The following is a 20,578-nucleotide window of genomic DNA, read 5'->3' as shown; positions in this document are numbered from 1 at the left end:
GTTGGGCCAGGGTCACCCGCTGTTGTCATACTTACGTCACTATGAGTTCCTCTTTGGTCTTCTGCTGGACTTGAGCTACCTATTATATTGCTGTCTGTGGACCCTGTTGTTGCTCATAGACTGCAGCCTCATGCTTTAATATGTGGTTACTACTGGGGCCATTAGAAGTTGTCTTTTCCACTCTGTACAGAAAATGGATAAAATTTATAAATGAGATACTCGCAAGTGCTATGAGTCTTTTCTGCCTAGGCACCATAGTCCTTCAGGGCCTTTACAGCATTGATCATTTTGCCATCATTTCATCAAGGGGAAATACGTTCCCCTTCACAACTTCCCTTGGCAATTTTCTGTCTTCTACTTACTGGCTTTCATTGCATTTCTGCTCCAAAGCACAGTCCAGCAGCTGTACCATCCCCTTTGCTGCCTTGGTTTAAACTTCTCTCAGAGGTCCTTTCACATCACAGTGCAGAAACAAAACACTTGGGCTGTTTTTTCTCCTTGCTTATTTAGTATCCCTCAACCAAGAAAGCTAGATGTTCCTCCAGCCTCCTCCACAGACTACTATATTTGGGAAATTTTTCTTAATCCCATCACAAGATTTCAATTTCCATCTAAATTAAGTTAAAAAGCATGACCATATTTGATGTCTGCAAACTGTTTTTCTCGCAAACATGGTGACAGAAGTTGATTGAACTAAGTAAAAACACCGCCTAGGGTTTAATTGCTGGCTTAAGGAAAGAATTATCACAGCAGTATCCACATGTACATGTGTATATATATATACACACACATATATATGTACATATGTGTATATTGCAACCTAATCTTCAGTCTCTTTTCACTGCTCAGCTATTTCAGCATATTCCTGTCTGTGTATTTAAGAGATCTAGCTGCTTCTAACTGCAGTTCTCCTCCCTCCTGGCCAACCAAGAGGAGCCATCTCAGCAAGGAAATCAACCTGCCTGTTGCCTTTTGTGAAGTATAATACTTTTTAGCTGGACAGTAGTTCCCAAATAACATTTTTAATCTAACTCTGTGTCGAATCTGCCCAATTAATACACACAAGCTGGCACAGTATGCATAAAAATAACACTCATTTTTCCATTTAATCACCTTCTGTGTATATCTGCACTTCACAGAATGTCATAAAATGTGCTCAGTGCCGTACGTTCCCTGTGACTCTGGCAGAAAAGCAGGATGGCTGTGCTGCTGCTGCTCCTGCAGCTTGTTTTAATTTATGCTTTCTCTTTGTTTCTCAAATGACAGTTACAGACCATGGTAGAGAGGAACCCAGTCAGTTTTAAATCTAAAACCACAAAACTGAACGTAGCATTGATTGTTCTACTTGGGTTATGTTATGTTTTTTTAGTGTTCCATAGCCTTGCATTGCCTGTCATTGATCATGCGTCTTCAACTCAACTCCGTAAATTCCCTCTCCTTCCTCAATCTGCACTTTCCTATAGGTCGATTTCTCAAGTGATGGGAATTAATGTCGGTCCTTTATTACATCAGTCATGTAATGACATGAGAAATTTGCAGCATTCTATAGTTCAGGAAAGTGTTGGCTACTCAGGAAGTTGTTAGCAATTTTCCCAGGACTTTGGACTATTTTTAATGTAAGCTTTTCTATTATTTTTTTCCTTCAGATTTATCCTCCTTCTCACTCCCTTTCTTGCTCTTCTTATAACAAAGCTTTGTTCTTAGTTGTTGACCTGTATATGAGAGCCTCTACTTGGCTGTGGAAATCCTACAGCATTTAAAACTTTTATTATAGAATCATGTTTGTTTGTAATGTGTTCCTGTAAGTATCATGTAACTCCCCACACCTCATTCTGATGAGAGAAAAACAATCTGTTTCACTTCATCCTCACATGTATTTCCGTGAAGATACAGTGTGTATGCCTGTGTCTTTATGTGTACGACACAGAGAGAAAAATAATTTGGATCAAGATAATTTATTTTGCTAATTTATTTATTTTTTGTTGAGGAATTTCATTTATTTTCAAGATGGCTAACCTGTATTTTGTTCCTTGGTTATACGGAAAATGAAGTAACAGATTATACTTCAATATGTTGTTGGGATAGGATGGCCATTATACATATTGCTTTTATAAATCTGTTTAGGTAAGTAAACAAAAGATCATCTTCTTTAACCTATGGATAACTATTTCCAAATCGCTGTGTGTTGTGTGTTTCTGCAGCTATCTGCACAAGAACAAATACCTGGAAGTTATCAATGATGATGCATTTCTGGGAGTCTACAGTGGACCAACTCTACTGTAAGTAGGAGAAAATGAAGTAGCAAAAGCTTTTAAAATAATACTGTTTTAGGTTGCACTTCCTTTGCAACCATTATTAGCAGCAGAGCAGCAGGGACGGGAATGGCATGGTTACAAAAAGAATTTCAGCAGCAAAAGCTGTGCTTTAGGGAACTGATCAAAGAAATTCTTGCATCTTACATTAGAAACAGCATCTTACTGTTCCTATGAATTTATTTTCTGGAAGATTCTGTACTACAATCTGTATTATGACTGTACAGTTGTATTACAATTGTAATACAAACTAAGGACTCCAGTAAGACTCATCTAAAAGAAACTGAAACAGAGGAAAGAATAATTCTAGATAATAAAGTTACTTCTAGTGCTGTCTTTTCATCTTTCTCATGTAATTTGGCTTCCAGTCTGATTTTATGGTCTTCCCAAGAACTCTTCGCTAAAATTAGGAATCGCAATACAGGATGGAACAAAATAACTTTAAGAAGTTTTAGAACTTGAAGAATCATATTCCCTGACTCAAATCATCTAACAAGTGACATAGTGCATAGGACTAATGACAGGCAGAACTGAAGTGCTGAAAGTGGGTTTCCCTCCTCTACTGCAAAAACAGATGGTGCTGGCAGTGCTCAGTCCATTTAAGAATCATAAGAATCAGTTTTACTTCCCACTTCTCTCAAAACCAGCATATTTATATCAGAATAATGGTGTATTGTTCACAAAAGGAATTCTAGTAGGTAGCTAAATAACAAAAAGGTGCAGAAGACATTCTTTTTCTCACAAAATCTTCCCAATCCAACATAGCAACCTACAGTTGAAGTTGTACTGGTCATAACTCCCCTGCAATGAGCAGGGGCATCTTCAATTAGATCAGGTTGCTCAGAGCCCCATCCAGCCTGGCCTTGAATGTTTCCAGGAATGGGGCATCTACCACCTCTCTGGACATTTCTATTTGAGACAGATCCTCCTGACAAATCTATCAGATGCTCATTCTCTGTGTTTCTTTAGGTGACGCTGCTATAACTTAATACTAGCAAGACACTTTTCCATGCAATGTAAACATTGCTGTGTCACCAATATTATTAGATATTAATGAGGCTGATGTAAGTGCGATCAGTTCCCATTTTTCTGAGTAGCCCAAAATCCAGACTGATCATACAATGATAAAGAGCAAAGAAAAATTTAGGAAAATATGTCTTCTGTATGAATGCAGGTGCAGATACTATAGTCTAACAAACTCCAACTGCTTGGATTCACATTGCGCTGAGGATTACTAATTATTATTTAAAATCTTTTCAATCCTATGCTTTCTAGTTTGAAGACAGCTGCTATGCTGCTTGCAGTAGATTGTGAATCTGAATAGATGATTGTCAAGACTGGATTTGTAAGGTAAAAAATACCTGTCAATCCCAAACTTTCCTCTGGCCAGTTGACACACACTTTGTTGCTGACAAAGTGTGGGCCTAGGTAGGGTAAGAAAGAAGTTATCTTCTGCTGGGAGACAAATTATCACCAGACTCCCAGGAGGCTCTTCCATTTGCAATAGCAGTGGTACAGAGAGGTCACAAGACCTCTCGGTGGCAGACTCCAAACCATCAGGTTAAGGACTTCCCAAACTGAGAATTTTTGAAACTTCCAAACTTCTGAGCCATTGTGCTCAATATGGCCCATGGACGGGACCAACCACCTGTTGTTAGCCCCGCAACATGATTAAACCTGAGTCAAGGCACATGTGCCTGCATCTTCTCCCCAGGCCCCCGAGTTTAAAATGAGCAGAGTTTTTGAAAATAAATACTGCAATATCTAGCTGCTTAAATACACACCCATAAACAGATACTTGAGAGACTTCAAAGGATTTGGTAAGATAGAACTGAAATTATGTTGTCTTATAACTAATTTGTCCAAGCCCTTTCTTCTCACTGAACAGATTTTTCTTCCAAACTTTTCAACATCACTTGGTAACACTTTGAGTTGCCACAGAGTTTGCACTTTCCCCTCTGCTCCCTGGGAAATGGTTCCCACCACCTGGGCCCTGGGCTGTCTGCTCCCTTCTGCTCGCAGCTCTGGGGAGCTGCAGCTCCCTCCTCCGCCCACCTCGGCCCCCACAGATGCTCCTCTCTGCAGCTGCTTCCAAGGCGCAAGCCCTTGTGCCCCAGGATGTTTCTCCTGACACAGTCATTTCTGATGGGAACCTGACACAACTCTGAACAGAACCAGAACAAAGAAGGACATTGTCCTTCTTTTTGCCTCATTATTTGGCCTGCACAGTGAACCATGTCACTGACATTCACAATTTAATGATGCAATTTTGTGAAAAGATTATACCTTTTCTCATTTTTAAGTCTCTTGCTTCACATTCTTAGGTGCTCCAAAATTTGTTGCACAAGAGTGAATAATCATTCCCCATCACCTTCTTTACACAATGCATGGCATCTCTAGTCTTCTACTGCTTCCAGTCCTAGTTTTTCCCCAAAATAAAAGTCCTATCTGCCCCTTATTACTTAATTTATATACAATTTGACACGTTTAATCATCATTGCTGTAGCCTTCTGTGCTCTTATTGTAAACTGCATATAGCATTTATAGCACTGCATATAGTATTTAAGATGCAGTCATATTAGATTTACAAAGCAAAGTTTTTCTGGGCTATTTTCTATTTCCTTCCTAAAAATTCTTAGCATTCTATTGTCTTTTAACATTACTGCATAGCACTGACCTGATGTTTGCAGAGAGGACTCCAAGATCTTTCCGCAGTGCTAGGTAAATTAAGCCCCATTGTTACCCATGTAGTTAAAATTGCTTTTTCCTAAATGCACTTTACATTCTTCAATATTGAATTATGTCAATTATTTTACTGCTCAGACATTTAATACTGTACGATCCTTCTGCTTCTTTACACAATTAGCTTTAGCTTTCACTGCCTTGTATTATTTTGTGTGAGAAACAAGCTTTGTTGCAGCTGCTCTAATTTCAGAATAGTTCTATAAAATGAGGAAACTAGTACAAAAAAAAAAAAAGGAGCAGACCACTGAGTCAATTAAGGGCTGACTCATCTGTCATACAATGATAGGCTGGGAGAGCTGGAGTCGGCCAGTCTGGAGAAGAGTCAAGGGAATGTTATCAATGTGTATAAATACTTGAAAGGGCGGCTGGAGCAGTAGGGTGGTCAGAGAACTAGGAAGACAGAGCCAGGGTCTCTTCAGTGGTGTCCAGTGGCATGACAAGAGGCAACAGGCACCAACTGAAATACAGGTAGGTCTATTTCAACATAAGAAAAAACTTCTTTACTGTGAGGGTGGTCAAATGGTGGAACATGTTGTCTAGAGAGGCTGTGGAGTCTCCACATCCTGGAGATATTAAGAAGTTGACAGGACAAATCTCTGCTCAGCCTCTCTATCTAGGTGATCCTGCTTTGAGCAGGGACGTCAAAATGGATGATCTAGAAGTTCAACTATTTTGTGACTTTTTAAAAGATAAAAAGATAGCAGGTAGTATTCAGACTCTCCTAAGAGCCAATTCAGGGGCCCAGCAGAAGCATATACTAGCTATTGAAAAGTACTCCAGAAGAAAAAAATAAGCTTATGTGGCTGAAATCAACTAGTTGTGACATATTCAAATACATATGATAGCAAAGAAGCTATTAGAAGTAAAATAGCCCTCCTACAGAAGAGGGAAGCAATTTCTAACTCAATTTAAAAACAAATACAAGCAAATCAAAAGAAAAAATAAAGCAGATCAAACCGAAGTGTTTTAGAAGCAATTTGTTTAAAGCATAAAATTAGTAATAATTTTCTTTTAGGTGCAAGAAACCAGCCAGTGGGTGAGACTTCTGGAGGGATAAGAACAGCACTCTTGGGAGACAATGCATACAAAAAAGCTGAATTATTTATTATTAGCATGTTCGTGATGAAAGTGCTCAAACAATGTTCCTACGCTAGAAGCTTTTTTACAGGTTTACTTCTTTACAAAGTATAACTCTGAGAAAACATCGTGACTTCAAGCATCAGCAGAAGAGTGTTGGGAACAAGGCAAAAAATGAGCAGAGATCATTAGCAGGACCAGATGACGTTCACTAGAGTTCTAAAGAAAATTCACCTCCCCCATGAACTGTGCAATGTATTCTGTTTCCCTGAAAATAAGACAGGGTCTTTTGCGTTTTCTGTTCCAAAAGATGCTTACTTTTTTACATGTATAGCTACCTTTTTTAATTAACTATAATTAGGGCTTATTTTTTGAGTAGGGCCTATCTTTCAAGCATCCTCAAGAATCCTGAAAAATTGTACTAGTGGAGTAGGTCTTATTTTTGGGGAAACAGAGTATCTGCTGAGGTGGCTTCAGTATCACAGAAATAGAAAGCAGCAAACATACTGCTAAATTTTCTGAGAGTTTCAGGCTGCACTGAGAGAGAACATTTTAACTTCAGTTTATGAAGAACAATGTTCTAGTAATGACAATGCTTTCTATTGAAGTATCCCAATAGGTTAAAGCGAGTCTAAAAAGGACTATAGGAAAACAGCTTTTCCAATGGAAGATGTGATATCTTTAAAGAATTTTTTAAACTTTGGTTTTGCATATGCATTTGTCTATGTTTGGCTTTTAAAGCGTAATTTTAAAAGCCTTGGTATTTCTTTATCATCTGTATTCTGCCCTATGAGACATTAAAGACGAGCTTTAAAACAGAGTAACTCACAAGAGAAATTCATATCCTATTTGTATTTGAATGGTATCAGAACCTAGCAAGCTGATATGAAATTTCCACCTCCTCTGGATTTGATTTTTGCTGTAGAATTCTTTGAAACTCCTACATTACTGCAAGAATCTGAAAAAAAGCTGATTCAGTCCCTGGATATTCTGACGTTTGACTCTTTCTCCCTTTGCCTAGGGATGTCTCCAGAACAGCTGTTGCTAACCTTCCAGCCAAAGGACTGGAAAGCCTTAAAGAACTAATGGCCAAAAATACATGGACTTTAAAGAAATTACCAGCTGTAAAGATATTTCTTCAGCTAATGCGAGCTGATCTATCATATCCAAGTCACTGCTGTGCTTTCAAGAGCTGGAAAAAAAACAGTGGGTGAGTTTCACTAACTTTAATTCAATTTTAAAGTATATAACTGAAGACAAGGTTTTTATTTTTAATATAAAATTACATGTATTGGTACTTTTGTGACCATTTTTCTAGGTATAGAGGACATTATTTGAAACAGAGATTACAATGTCAAACTGACAGAGGAAAGAATTTTTGATATCACAATTTGTAGGAGCTTTCGCAACAACTCTTCCCCTTTTGTTGAGCCCAGATTAAAGGGAAACTAAAGGGTAATGTGCTATAACACAGAATGTGTCGTAGGAAGGCCTGGAAAAAAGGTTTTGGAGAGGCTGCAGTTTCGTGTCTCGTGTTTTCTAACTGAAAAGCTCAGAATAAATGATCCTGTAATAACCTTATAGACAGATAATTTCAAATTCAATTTTGGCAGGATTTCCAGCCTCCCATCAGAATGAGTGTGTGGATAGTTTTTGGAAAGAAAAACATACATTTATTGATGTCCTGATGCAATACAGCGAGACATCTGCTTGTGGGAATGAGGGAGAGGGGATGACTTATTGTGATTAGCAGCAGAATTTTACTGCAGAATCCAAATCCATTGTAAATTTCTCCTAAAGTTTAATAAGGTTTGTATCTGATCTCAAATTGCAAGCAATCTGGAAATGAGAAATGCTAAAGGTTATGTGATAGTGGATCACAGTGACCAAAAAATTGGTGCCAAATAGCTTTTTTTTTTTTCCACAGTAAAAAATACGGGCAGTTTTCAACTACAAATACAGGTGCATTATGCCATGAGGTACAGGATTCCCAGCCACTTCTCTGCTAGTTAGTTGTAAAACACCTACAGAAAATACACAGAACAGGAATTAAAATGATGGAAGTACTGGGAGAAATTGATTTGTGAGCAGAAATGAAAAGTAATACTGTGTGTAATATCTAAGAAGTTATAAACAGTAGATAAAAAGTCTTGTTACCTACTAATAATGTAGATCCTAAGAAGGAAGAGAGCCAGACTATAAATGCCAGCAGTGATTTCCCCTCTATTCTTTCAGAATCCTGGAGTACCTGATATGTAACCAGAGCAGCAGTCACAGCTTTCGTAAGAGAAGATCAGTCAAAGCTCTGAGAGATCCATTTTACAAAGATTTTGCAGAAGAATACACAGACCACACCGATAGCGCGTATAACGAAAACACCAGGTTCCCAAATTTTCATGAAAATTCCCATTATTATTTTTTTTTTGAAGACCATGGAGAAGGAAATCTTGGGTTTGGCCAAGAGCTCAAGAACCCTCAAATGGAAGACGTCCAGACCTTTGACAGTCATTATGACTATCCTGTCTGCGAAGGCAATGAAGATGTAATATGCACTCCAGAGCCTGATGAGTTTAATCCCTGTGAGGATATAATGGGATACCAATTTCTGAGGATTGTGGTGTGGTTTGTGAACCTGCTGGCCATCCTAGGTAACATTTTTGTCCTTTTCATCCTTCTCACCAGCCATTATAAACTGACTGTACCACGCTTTCTGATGTGTAACTTGGCCTTTGCCGATTTTTGCATGGGATTATATCTCCTCCTGATCGCTTCAGTGGATCTCTACACCAGGTCAGAGTACTATAACCACGCTATAGACTGGCAGACTGGGCCTGGTTGCAACACAGCTGGCTTTTTCACAGTCTTTGCTAGTGAACTTTCTGTATATACCCTGACTGTGATCACCCTGGAGCGCTGGTACGCCGTCACCTTTGCTATGCGCCCGGATCGGAAGATTCGCCTCCGACATGCCCTGGTGATCATGCTGGGCGGGTGGCTCTCCTGCTTTCTTCTTGCCCTTTTGCCTCTGGTTGGCATCAGCAGCTACAGCAAAGTCAGCATCTGCTTGCCTATGGACACTGAAACACCGGTGGCAGAAGCCTATGTTGTCTTCATTTTAATATGTAACATTATTGCTTTTGTCATCATTTGTGCCTGCTATGTAAAAATCTATGTAACTGTGCGAAACCCTCAGTACAAGTCAGGGGACAAAGACACCAAAATCGCCAAGCGAATGGCTGTGCTGATTTTCACTGACTTTCTGTGCATGGCTCCCATATCTTTCCATGCTTTGTCTGCCATTATGAACAAACCACTGATAACTGTCTCCAATTCCAAGATTTTGCTGGTTCTCTTCTACCCACTCAATTCTTGTGCCAACCCCTTTCTTTATGCTATTTTCACCAAAGCTTTCCGAAGAGATGTGTTTATCCTGCTAAGCAAGTTTGGTATATGTGAACATCAGGCTCAAGTCTACAGAGGTCAGACAATCTCAGCCAAAAACAACAGCGGCTCTTACGGGCAGAGAATCAGCCGAGGGATAGGTCAGATTCTTACAAGCATTCAAGACCCAGTCAATGATTACCTTCCTGCTGTGGCAAGGCAGAACCAAATTCTCTTGGAAGAATGCAAGCAGACAGAGCTATGACACTACAAAGTACCACAGCCACAGTCTGGTCAAGAGGTTGTTGTGCGTACAGTGAACTGAGTGAGAAGATAGCGTATTCTCCATATCCTTTTCCCCTGTGTGATGTCTCAAAGTACCTTCAGAGTGGTCTGCTTTTAGACAAGTCACTCATTTGAACCTCTTGTGTCACACTCCTAATAGCGCAGGTCAAAAGACACTGTTCTGGTGATAATACTGGAAGTAGATGTGAACGCTCTATCTAAATAGGAAATGTAACAGATATCAAATCAGCAAATATGACATATACCCTCATCTAAAAAATTTAAGGCAGCAGGAGAGCAAGTATAAAACTTAGGGGTACTTGTACGACTAAAAAAAGGACATAAAGTTTTATAATTAAAATGAGATTTAAAAGGGAAAAAAACAGGTTCAAGTTTTCAAATGCCGACTGCCAATGTGTCAAGAGGTTCAATTAGTTTTCTAATAGCAAATTTCTAAAACTTCCACCAGGGCCTAAAATGGAACAGATTCCTTCCGCCTCTGCCACACTGACATAAAACGAAGCTAGTCTTCTGTTTGCAGTTCTCAGTTTAGTTGTATGAGGTAAGAAAAGAAGTCTCTTCATATTGCCTTTATAGTGGTGAAACGCAGGTGTCATTGATTTTGAGCGTGTTCATAACAGGTAATAAACATTAGTGCATTTGTCTTTCTGTGCTGCAGAAATTCCCTTATTATCACTCTCTCACTTTTTGATAAACCTACTGGTTTAAGTTGAATTTGTTTTGAAGACTAACCTACCCAGTCAAGTTAATGACCTTTTGTATTTTTTGGTGGCTGAAACTTAAGATGGTGCTAAATTTTCTTGCAATTATCCATTCCCTATCTGTCTCCAGTACTGTTTAATCTGAGCATGTTTGTTGGAACACCCTGTAACTGCTGCTTTCTCATCACAAGTGCTATCCCCACTTACCCCTCTCTCACCGGGCTAGAGTGACTTTCCTTCTAGCACGTGCTATGCTGAGCTGCCTCAAATCTACACTTGGACAAAGGGAGTGGATCATACCTTCAGGTTACTTTGTGCCCTTCAGTCACTGCCTTGAAGGCTAATTGCTGGCTCCTCCAAGACATTTTAGGAACATCTCTCCATGTTGCAGTGAGATCTGTTACCCGGGCACCAGTACTGGGTCCAGTCTTGTTTAACATGTTCATTAATGACCTGGATGAAGACACAGAGTACACCCTCAGCAAGTTTGCTGATGATACCAGACTGGAAGGAAGGGCTGATGCACTAGAAGGCTGTGCTGCCATTCAGAGAGAACTGGACAGGCTGGAGGACTGGGCAGAGAAGATGAAATTCAACAAGGGCAAGTGTAGAGTCCTGTACCTGGGGAGGAATAACCTCATGCACCAGTACAGGTTAGGGGTGGACCTGCTGGAAAGCAGCACTGCAGAGAAGGACTTGGGAGTTCTGGTCAACAATAGGTTGACCATGAGCCAACAATGTGCCCTTGTGGCCAGGATCAATGGTATCCTGGGGTGCATTAAGAGTGTGACCAACAGATCAAGGGAGATTCTCCTGCCCCTCTACTCTGCCCTAGCGAGGCTGCATCTGGAGTACTGTGTTCAGTTCTGGGCTCCCCAGTTTGAGAAGGACAAGGAATTACTGGAGGGAGTCCAGCAGTGGGTTACGAAGATGATCATGATCCTAAAGCATCTTTCTTATAAGGAAAGACTGAGAGAGCTGGGTCTGTTCAGCTTGGAGAAGAGAAAGCTGGGAGGCAATCTCATCAATGTTTGTAAGTATCTCAAGAGTGGGTGTCAAGAGGATGGGACCAGACTCCTTTCAGTGGTGCCCAACAATAGGATGAGGGGCAACAGGCACAGACTGAAGCATAGGAGGTTCCATCTGAGTATGAGGAGAAACTACTGTGAGGGCAACAGAACACTAGAAGAGGCTGCCCAGAGAGGTTGTGGAATCTCCTTCTCTGGAGACATTCAAAACTCACCTGGACACATTCCCATGTGATCTGCTCTAGGTGAACCTGCTTTAGCAGGTGGGTTGGCCTAAATGTCTCCAGAGGTCCCTTCCAACCCCAACCATTCTGTGCATTACAGATTAATTTATCTGCTTATTTTGGGGAGGGACATGCTTCCCTTTTGGGTTGATTCTCAGCAAATTCTGAAAGCAAAACTGGTGAAAACAATGCAAATAATAATTTATGACCTCCTCTTCTGTGATGTGGACTCACCCAGTGTTGATCAGCTTCTGAAGTGTGCAGATCAGCAACATTTCCTGCTCTTGAAACAGCTGCTTTTGGAACGCCCTGGCCACAACCGAGACTCACACTCAAAATGTGTCATGTTGAGATGCAACCCCTGCCCCTGGGCTCTGTCACCACTCTGATACTGGGATAATCATTAAAGGGAGAAAGAATTTCCTGAGACCCTTTATTTAGTATCACAGCAGCAGCTAAGACAATCAAGTTCTAATGGACAAACTGTACATTTATGCTACAAGACTTCATAGATACTAGTGGACCCGTGGAAAAGAAAATCCAAGTGTGAATCATATTCTTTTTTCAGAAAGAGAGGAAAGACTACATCAACATTTATTTTAAAAGTAGCACGGATCACTTATTTCAAATCTCTTTTTACCTTAAAGCAAACTAGAATATTTGTTGCATGGAAACTAGTAGGACATTGGAAAGATGCAGTATGTTGGACTGCTTGCAGTATGCTTTTGAATTAATACAGCTGTTTGCTGTTACTAATGGATCATGGATATATTTACATATTACTGAACTTTGCCTCCCATCATCACATATATTTTTGTCTATTAAAATAATTCTGTGATATTGCCTTTTTGAACAAAGTTTGATATTTCTGGTTTATGTCTTGCATATTCCTTCTTGTGTTTAACTTGGTAAAAAGTATTTTAAAAGCTATTGGAAAGATCCAGACAATAGACTTTAAATAATTTATTTGTCAGACTTTTTCTTGTAAATGTTTGTATCCTATAGGTACTCTCTTCCATTTCTGCTCTGGTAGTCCCTTCACCTATTTTAGGTGTTGCATGTAACCTTACCTAATACTTGCTATTTTAAATCTGTCTTAGATGTATTATTTCTGGAATTCAGTACATGTTTGCTCTAGGATACTCGAGAAATAATGCAGAGCGTTAGAATAAAATGTTTTGTTTGAAATTGTAAGAGGCTCAGCAAGTTTTTTCTGAAGGTTTTAAAAATCTGTTTCCTATAAAAGAAGCTAATACTGTTTCTTTACCCTCAACTTCATTATTCTCCTTGGCTGGCCTACAGCCAAGAAGACTGACCACGTGACACACTGTTTGACAGGGGGTTTGTGTTTGTCCCCACCACTAGCTGGGAAAGGGATGTCCTAAATGGCCATCTCAGGCAGTGCAGCAGGGATGGAAAGGAGCAGTAGGAACACTGCTGAGCTCTGGGGTTCCAACACCATCATTAATACATCCGAGATCATCAGAAGAACCACCCAACAGCCACAAGGTCCCCTTCAAAAGACTAAACCTGGAACGTCATCTTTTCCATTCTCCTTTCTAAACCTAACGTGTATGTGACAGCCACAGTGACTAAGATTGAATACTTCGTAAGAAAACACTTGCATAGTAAGAAATTTGTGTGGTGGAGAGACGCTACTGCAGGAATTCTCAGAATAACTAAATGAACCTCCCCAAATGCAACGTTACAGAAGATCCCTCCCTCCCTCCCACTAGGTCTTCCCTCACAGCAAGTATCTCTTGTCCCTTATTTGACAAAATTTATGCTGCCAAATTTTATGTTCAGTAATTCTCAACAGTGAGAAAAGAAAAAAAAAAAAAGTGATTATTTTTGCTATATAGATCCTTGCATTACCTGGACAAAAACACGAGTGACAATTCCCACTGCTGAAAACTGTAAAAGTGCTCAAATATCAGTTAACTCTTTACATACCCTCCCTGTCCCCCCAAAAAACAGCTGACTCAGTATCTGTGCACATTGCCACCGCCTGTAATTGTACCTCCCTCCTACACAAAGCTTTAGGGTGCAAGGGAAGCTTTTTCTCAGTTGTAGGTGCTGACTGGCACCAGCTAGGGTAATTAAGCTTATTGGCAAGAAGAAAATCCAATGGGCCAACAAGTGACAAGGAAAAAACAGCTCTTTCTAGGAGGCCTGTGCTGTTCAGTAAGTGCATAAGGGACCTGGAAAACAAGTGAACAATAAGATGACAAAGTTTCCTGTAATATTAAGATATCCAGAGCAACAAGAAAAACAGATGGCTACAAAGAACTGTAGGAAGACTTCTTAAGAGTCAATGACTGGAAAGAGGGATTCAGTGTAGAGAAACAGAAAGTGATACAAGTGTTAAAAAAAGACAAATCAACATCTTAAATGATGTGCTCTGGCAACTCCAGTGCAGGAACAAGATCTCAGGGGTATAGCAGATAAGTCCATGAAAACACCAGCTTACGCTTCCCAGATGTCAAAAAAAGCAAATCAAATTATATTATTGGGAAAAGAGTAGAACATAAAACCAGTAATTATTACATCACTATATAAATCTGCACCTTGAATTCCTGGGGTTGTTTAGCCTGGAGAAAAGGCAGCTGAGGAGGACCTTATCACTCTCCACAATGATCTGAAAGGAGGTTGTAGTGAGAAGCATGTTTGTCTCTTCTCTCAAGTAACGAGTGATAGGACAAGAGGAAATGGCCTAAAGTTGCTCCAGGGGAGGTTCAGATTGGATATTAGGAAAAATTTATTCACTGAAAGGGTTAACAAACATTACAACAGGCTGCCCAGGGATGCAGTTGAATCACCATCCCTGGAGGTGTTTAAAAGACATATAGATGTGGTGCTTTGGTACATGATTTAGTGGTGGACTTGACAGTGCTTTGTTAACAATTGGACTCAAGCATCGTAAGGATCTTTTCCAACCTAAACAATTATAATAATGTAGCTCTTATCTCTGCAACAGAAAAACAATATAACAGAACTAGAAAAGTTTCAGAGTAGGCAAGCAAGAAGCATGAAAGGCTTGGAGCTGCAGCTAAGAAGTCACTAAGTAGGATCCCTCAGACTAGAAGGGAGATAACAAAGCTCAATGAAGTGATGAGCAGGTGGGAGAAGCTGAGTTACTGAACTTCTTGCCAAAGGTTGCTGTGGGTAATAAAGTTTACGTAAGTTCACAGAGACTGAAAATTCATGGAAAAGGAATCTGTGAAAAGATACTAAAAAGACAAAATACCATATGTGGCAGCATGCTTCTGAGCTGCAAATACCTGGCAGATGGGAGAGAGTACTTGGGGAGTATATCCTACATGCTTGCCTATTGTTTATGCTTCACTCGCCACACACCGTTAGCAGCTATCACAATCAGGATTCTGGCACAGATGGACTTTGGTCTGTTGCACAGCAGCCACTTTTCATGTCTTCAAGCAGTTCCCCTTTTCAGACTGCAAAGGCAGTTTCAACTGCATCTTCCTGCAGCACACCTGACCACAGGGCCCACGTAGATTAAAAACAAAACAAAACAGCAGAGTTAAAAAGAGCACATGCCCTGTTCACAGCACTAACTCAATGGCTTTGACCTCTTGGCTCCAGCAGAAGGGCAGAGGCTACCTGCCTTCTCTCAAACCCTGCACAGAAATGGGAAAAGCCAATGTTACCACTCTTCAGGGCTTCAGTTGGCTCTGAGATTTCGGATTGGAGAACAGATAATCCTGGTTTTTGGTGGCACAGAATCTCTACATAAGCTTCTATGATTCTATTTGCATAATTTGATGGTAATATATACACTATGAATGATTTCTTCATTCTCAGACACTGTAGGAAAAAGTTGTGAGGTTGAGCTGGAGCCCTAGTTATGAGGACTTGGAACTTTGCCTGAGCAAATTAATTGAAACTGGCTATCACTGATCTCTGCTAGTGTCCTTTCTCCTCATCTATGGAGAGATGTCATTTTCCTGATCAAGTAGGCATCTGTTCTAGATGACACCATCTGCAACAGGTCAGCTACAGAGAGAGTAAAGCACACCCTGCTATGGGATCCTGGAATGTGAAAACAGTACAAGTAATAAAAGGTAAATTTTGAATCACTACCATAGCATTTTGGTTTAAGATAAACAAAATTCACTTTTGTTTCCTTTCTTGCTGGATAATTTAAATATTAATGCTCACAACACAGTCTTTGGAAAATCTGTACTAAAAAAACTCCTTAAAAAGTGAAGTTTGATTTGAGCAGACGTCCTATGATTACGTGTTAAAATGAAGCAAACCCTCCCTTCCAGGCTGTTTGGGCAGGCTGATGAGTAACAGCAGCATAATCTGTATTGTTTTTCTAACACATGCCAGGCATCCTCACTCTAAAACCACTCAGCAATCACATGGTTTCTCAGTTGCAGTTAAAACTGGACAAGGTGAGGCTCAAAATTAGTTGGATATTGTGCCTTTCCATTGTGCACTCCACTCCTGCCTGGTAGGGAATCTGAAAACATATGGCATTATACCACACTTTGGTGCAGGCTCTGTGGGCTAAGGCACAAGGTGTTGAAGGGCCATCATCATGCCCTGGAACAGAAGATGGTTAAGAGGTCTTAGTGATGCACACCAAGAGATTCTGACAGCATAGTCAACCTAGAATTCACGCTGGTTTAATGATACACCTGCACAAAGCTGAAATACTTTTAATCTCTTTAGTCACTTCCATCTGACCCAACTTATTTTTCTGCAACTATAAATCGTGATGTGAAAGTGAACAAATGGAGGCTCTATGAGGTCAATACACAGTGTCTCATCCGCAGAACCCGTCAGTTCTAACCTCCTTTCCTCATCCCACACCTGCCCTCCCATGCACACACATTGGTATGAATTGCCACAGTACCTCGAGTTACCAGGTTGTCAGATTAGAGAGGACACCAATGCTGTGGAAATTCCTAATTTTTGAAGCTGCCTCTCCTTATTCTCCACCCTGAAAGCACTGGGTAACTATTCCAGAACATGGAGGAACCTCATCAACTGTAGCACAGGACTTGGAACTCATTGGGGCCATCCTGAACTTACTCCTTTCAAGAGCTTTACTTCTGCAGGATTAATATGAATCGACTTGAACCTTACCCCTACTTTTTGGGTAGGTGATTTCTGTGTGCACTGGTTTGACCAAAAGCAAGTTAATTTTCTTCATGCAATTAGAAACTTTTTTTCACAGTTAGCACAATCATTTGGATTTAGTCTGAGAACAAGAAGATAACACTCTGGGAGATAATGCTTTTCTTCAACTAATTTTCCAGTGTTTTTGAGTCAGAATGAAGAGAATGTAAGAACTTGCTGTTGTCTTAGTTGTCTGGGAGCAAAGGTCTTTCTATCTGCAGGTCTGAGGCAGCTGGGAAGAGGGGCACAGATGGGGTAGACCTTGACTGACATCCAAGGCTGATCAATGAGACTATTCCATGCCATTAGCATCACACTCCGTATTTAATGAGAGTCAGGTTTTCCGGCTTGGGAGACTTGTTCCAGTTCTGTTCCATTTGGATAGAGTTCCATTCGGGAGCTCCTTTATTTCGGCCTTCTGCCATCCTGCTGGTTTGCAGTGGCCTCTGGGCCTTTCTTTCTCTCCCAGATCAGCTGTTTGGGACCAGGGTGCTCTCTCTTCCTGGGACTGGCTGCTCAGCATGGATGGAGTTTGTGAGGAATTGCATTGAGTATCTTTTATTTAAAAATCTATTTCCACTTTGTATATATATTAGTAGTATATTAGTATTATTTTGTTATTTTATTAAACTGGTTTTATCTCAATTCACAAGTTTATCCCCTCCCTTATTCAGGGGTGGGGAGTGAATGAGCAGGTGTCACAGGTATGATCACTAGCAGGGGGTAAATCACAACATTGCGCTGTCCTGACGACATGTAATGCCAACCCATCTGAAGCCAAATCCTTACCCACTTGTGCAGTTCAGTTGCAGCTCATGGAGGAGGAGGAGCACACTCATTTTGGTTCTCAGTTATTCACTATGCAGCTGTGATGAGGAGTGTCCTCCGGGTTCTCTATTTTTCTTGTCACTTTTAAGGAATGAAATCTGTTGTGAACATCAACTTCATTCACAACACATATCTAAAGGCTCGCTGAACAGTCATTACAAAGCAACTAGGATGGCTGGATTGTTACTTGCATATACACAGTGATACTTTTTGTAGGACCTATTTTGCTGCCAAGAAGAACCTCTAGATTGCAAACACTGAGACTGATAACTGTCCAGACTGGGCAACGCTTGCTGTCTGTCTTAAAGCTGAACAGCTTCAGCTGAAATGACAGCAACTTTGCTTTGAAAAGTGAAGATAAGTGACAGCTCTCCCTGTCTTTTGTGAAGGCAAAGCTGCAACAAAGCAAAACAAAGCAGCAACATGAGTTTTAACAAAAAACTTCACACTGCAAATTCTGAGGCACCGTCTGAATGTCTTTCATCCCCGTGGCTTGTGGCTGACTGACATGTGCACAACAGCACTGAAATACCAAGCAGCCTGGAGGTTGTGTTTTGCTGGATGCACAACACTGGTTTCAGTTTGACTGTAGCGAAAGAATTCCCTAAATTATATGCGGGTTACTACTGCTGCCTAGAGGGAGCTGTGGAAACAGCAGATCAGATCTGGTTTAGCCAGCTACAGAATTCCAACTAAATCCAGCACTGGTAACTCAGTATAAAGCAGCAAGAAGTATATTTTGTTAAAAGGCAAATAGGAGGCATGGCTGACACTCTGGAAGATGCATCTTCCCGTGAAAAGTCCAGGGAAAAAAAAAAATTCTTTTTTATTTCTTACATACACTTATCTCTGGACAACTCAGTATATTTGCACTCTCTTTGAATTTTGGTTGTTTATTTTCACAAGGCTGGCTAACTTCTTTTGTCTTGATCCTCTGTTCTCTCTCAGTTTCCTCTTTCCAGATTGTTTTTACATCTCCTTTCTCTACTACAGAAGAAACTTCGTGCCCTATTTGATGAAGTACTTTACATTTTCCACCTATTATCTAAAATTATTTAAGCTACATGGCAACATATACACAGCAACCTCAGAGAGAAATTACAAAGCCGTTCAATGATTTAGGACAGAAAATGAAAGCCAAAAAATAATCTGAATAAACATTAACAGCAACTTGATCTGCTAAAATTAGGAAGAGCTCCACTCTCCCTCTGCCCCCTCTTAAAATCAACTTAAGTGATATGTGCAGAAGTGTCTGTGATGTGAATATATTTCTCCTTTAGCTAACCAATTTGTAACATCAGTAGCATCATCACACCAAGCCATTTGTCAGCTCCCTACACCTACATGGAATTTTATTACAAGCTGCTTTAATGTTTTAAAATTAAACCTTATTAAAGTCAGACTGACAAATTCAGTCCACAAAAACCAGTATGTCAGAAATATTATTCCCATCATTCATGCTTTGTCTTTGTTAAAACCTCAAACAAGGTAAGCTCACAAGAGCTTCCATCCTGCAAAAACCTGAGTTTTCTGAAAAAAAGGCAACGAAAGACAGAACAAAACCTACAAGCATAATTTCCACAGGGTGAATTCTGCAATACATCCTTTTTAAGAAGGCAGCACTCCCCAGAACACCATGTTTCCTGCAATATATTACCTGTTGAATCCAGACAGCCCACCTGGAGCCAGCCGTTGTTCCTCTGATGGGGAAGGTCTGTACAAAACGCTCAGGCGCTGGTACAACAGGACACAAGAGGAGCCCTGTCTGCGGGGACCCTGCAGCAGGATTCCTAGGAGAAAGGGGAATGAGTCTTTGGAAAAATCAGGAAGCCAGATCATTTGAGGAAAAGACTGCCTGCCTTCTTTTGCTACTCCAAACCGTTTTCTCTGTCACCAGCTAGGAAGGGTTTTTCTTTACCTTGGCATTAAATCCTGCCAGCTCCGGCACTTGTAAAGCAGCATCCCAGCTCTCCTGGGATTCACCAGGATCTTCTGTTGCAGACACCCAGAGGGCTCACCCGCCCTGCAGTTCTGCCCATTTGGTACCACTAGCAAATGAAAAGCGTTTCTACCTTGACAGAGCCACACTTCCACACACATTGCTTGTGTTACAAGATTTTTTGGTTTGGTTTGGTTTTTTTTCAGTTTAATTATAGTCTTTGTTTCGGATTTGTCATTGAAATAGACTTAGCCAAATTAAACGCCTGCTGTTTTCAAATCCAATAACATTTTGTTTACAAAACTGAACTCAAAATGAGAGCAAAAAATAGTGTAAACCAAATACACCCAGCTATGTATTTTCTTAAAACAGCTATCACTAAAAGGCACTTTAAAACACCAGCTCACCGATATCCATCTTCAGAGAGGGGTTTTGACCTATGGAAGCGACTGGGCAACTCAATATCATTTGTAATTCAACGCACTATTTTCAATTATTTATTCTCTCTGTATTACCTCATTATTTCAGATAAACCTCTTTCAGGTCACGTAGACATATGCATTTATACTCTGTAAACAGATGGAATTGCACAGGCATTTCACACAAAAATAATTGCAATAATCTTCACGCAAAAGAAAAAAATTGCCATAAAACCAATTTTCTGAACGTTATATATGCACACTGAAGGTCAAAAGTAGTTCAGCTGCACTTCATTTGACTATACTAAAGATGCTATTACATCTGAAAGGATGAGAGTGGTTTTGGATGAGTCTGCTCTGAAAACAAGCAGCAGGACTGCAGTCTTCAACAGAGTATTTTGCAAACAAAACCAACCAACCACAAACTCCAAAGCTGATACAGTTTAAGACTTAAGTTATAAGGAATGATG

The 20,578-nt window shown here is 40.3% G+C and overlaps 1 protein-coding gene across 3 annotated transcripts in view; it reads left to right on the top strand.

The window, feature by feature from the left end:
• The window catches only part of TSHR (thyroid stimulating hormone receptor), a gene marked incomplete at both ends in the record, with an annotated part of 61,232 nt that extends 51,452 nt beyond the window's left edge, over positions 1-9,780 (top strand). For all 3 annotated transcript variants that reach the window (XM_080345572.1, XM_080345571.1, XM_080345570.1), the window contains 3 exons: positions 2,202-2,279; positions 7,156-7,344; positions 8,370-9,780. In XM_080345572.1, the coding sequence (XP_080201698.1) occupies positions 2,202-2,279; positions 7,156-7,344; positions 8,370-9,780 (1,678 nt within the window). The remainder of the gene's footprint in view (positions 1-2,201; positions 2,280-7,155; positions 7,345-8,369) is intronic.
• Positions 9,781-20,578: the final 10,798 nt, after the last annotated feature.

Source organism: Nesoenas mayeri (genome assembly GCF_963082525.1).
Source record: "Nesoenas mayeri genome assembly, chromosome: 5".
Classification (NCBI taxonomy): domain Eukaryota; kingdom Metazoa; phylum Chordata; class Aves; order Columbiformes; family Columbidae; genus Nesoenas; species Nesoenas mayeri.
Note: the sequence above shows the minus strand (reverse complement) of the source record. Positions and strands in the feature narration are given on the sequence as shown.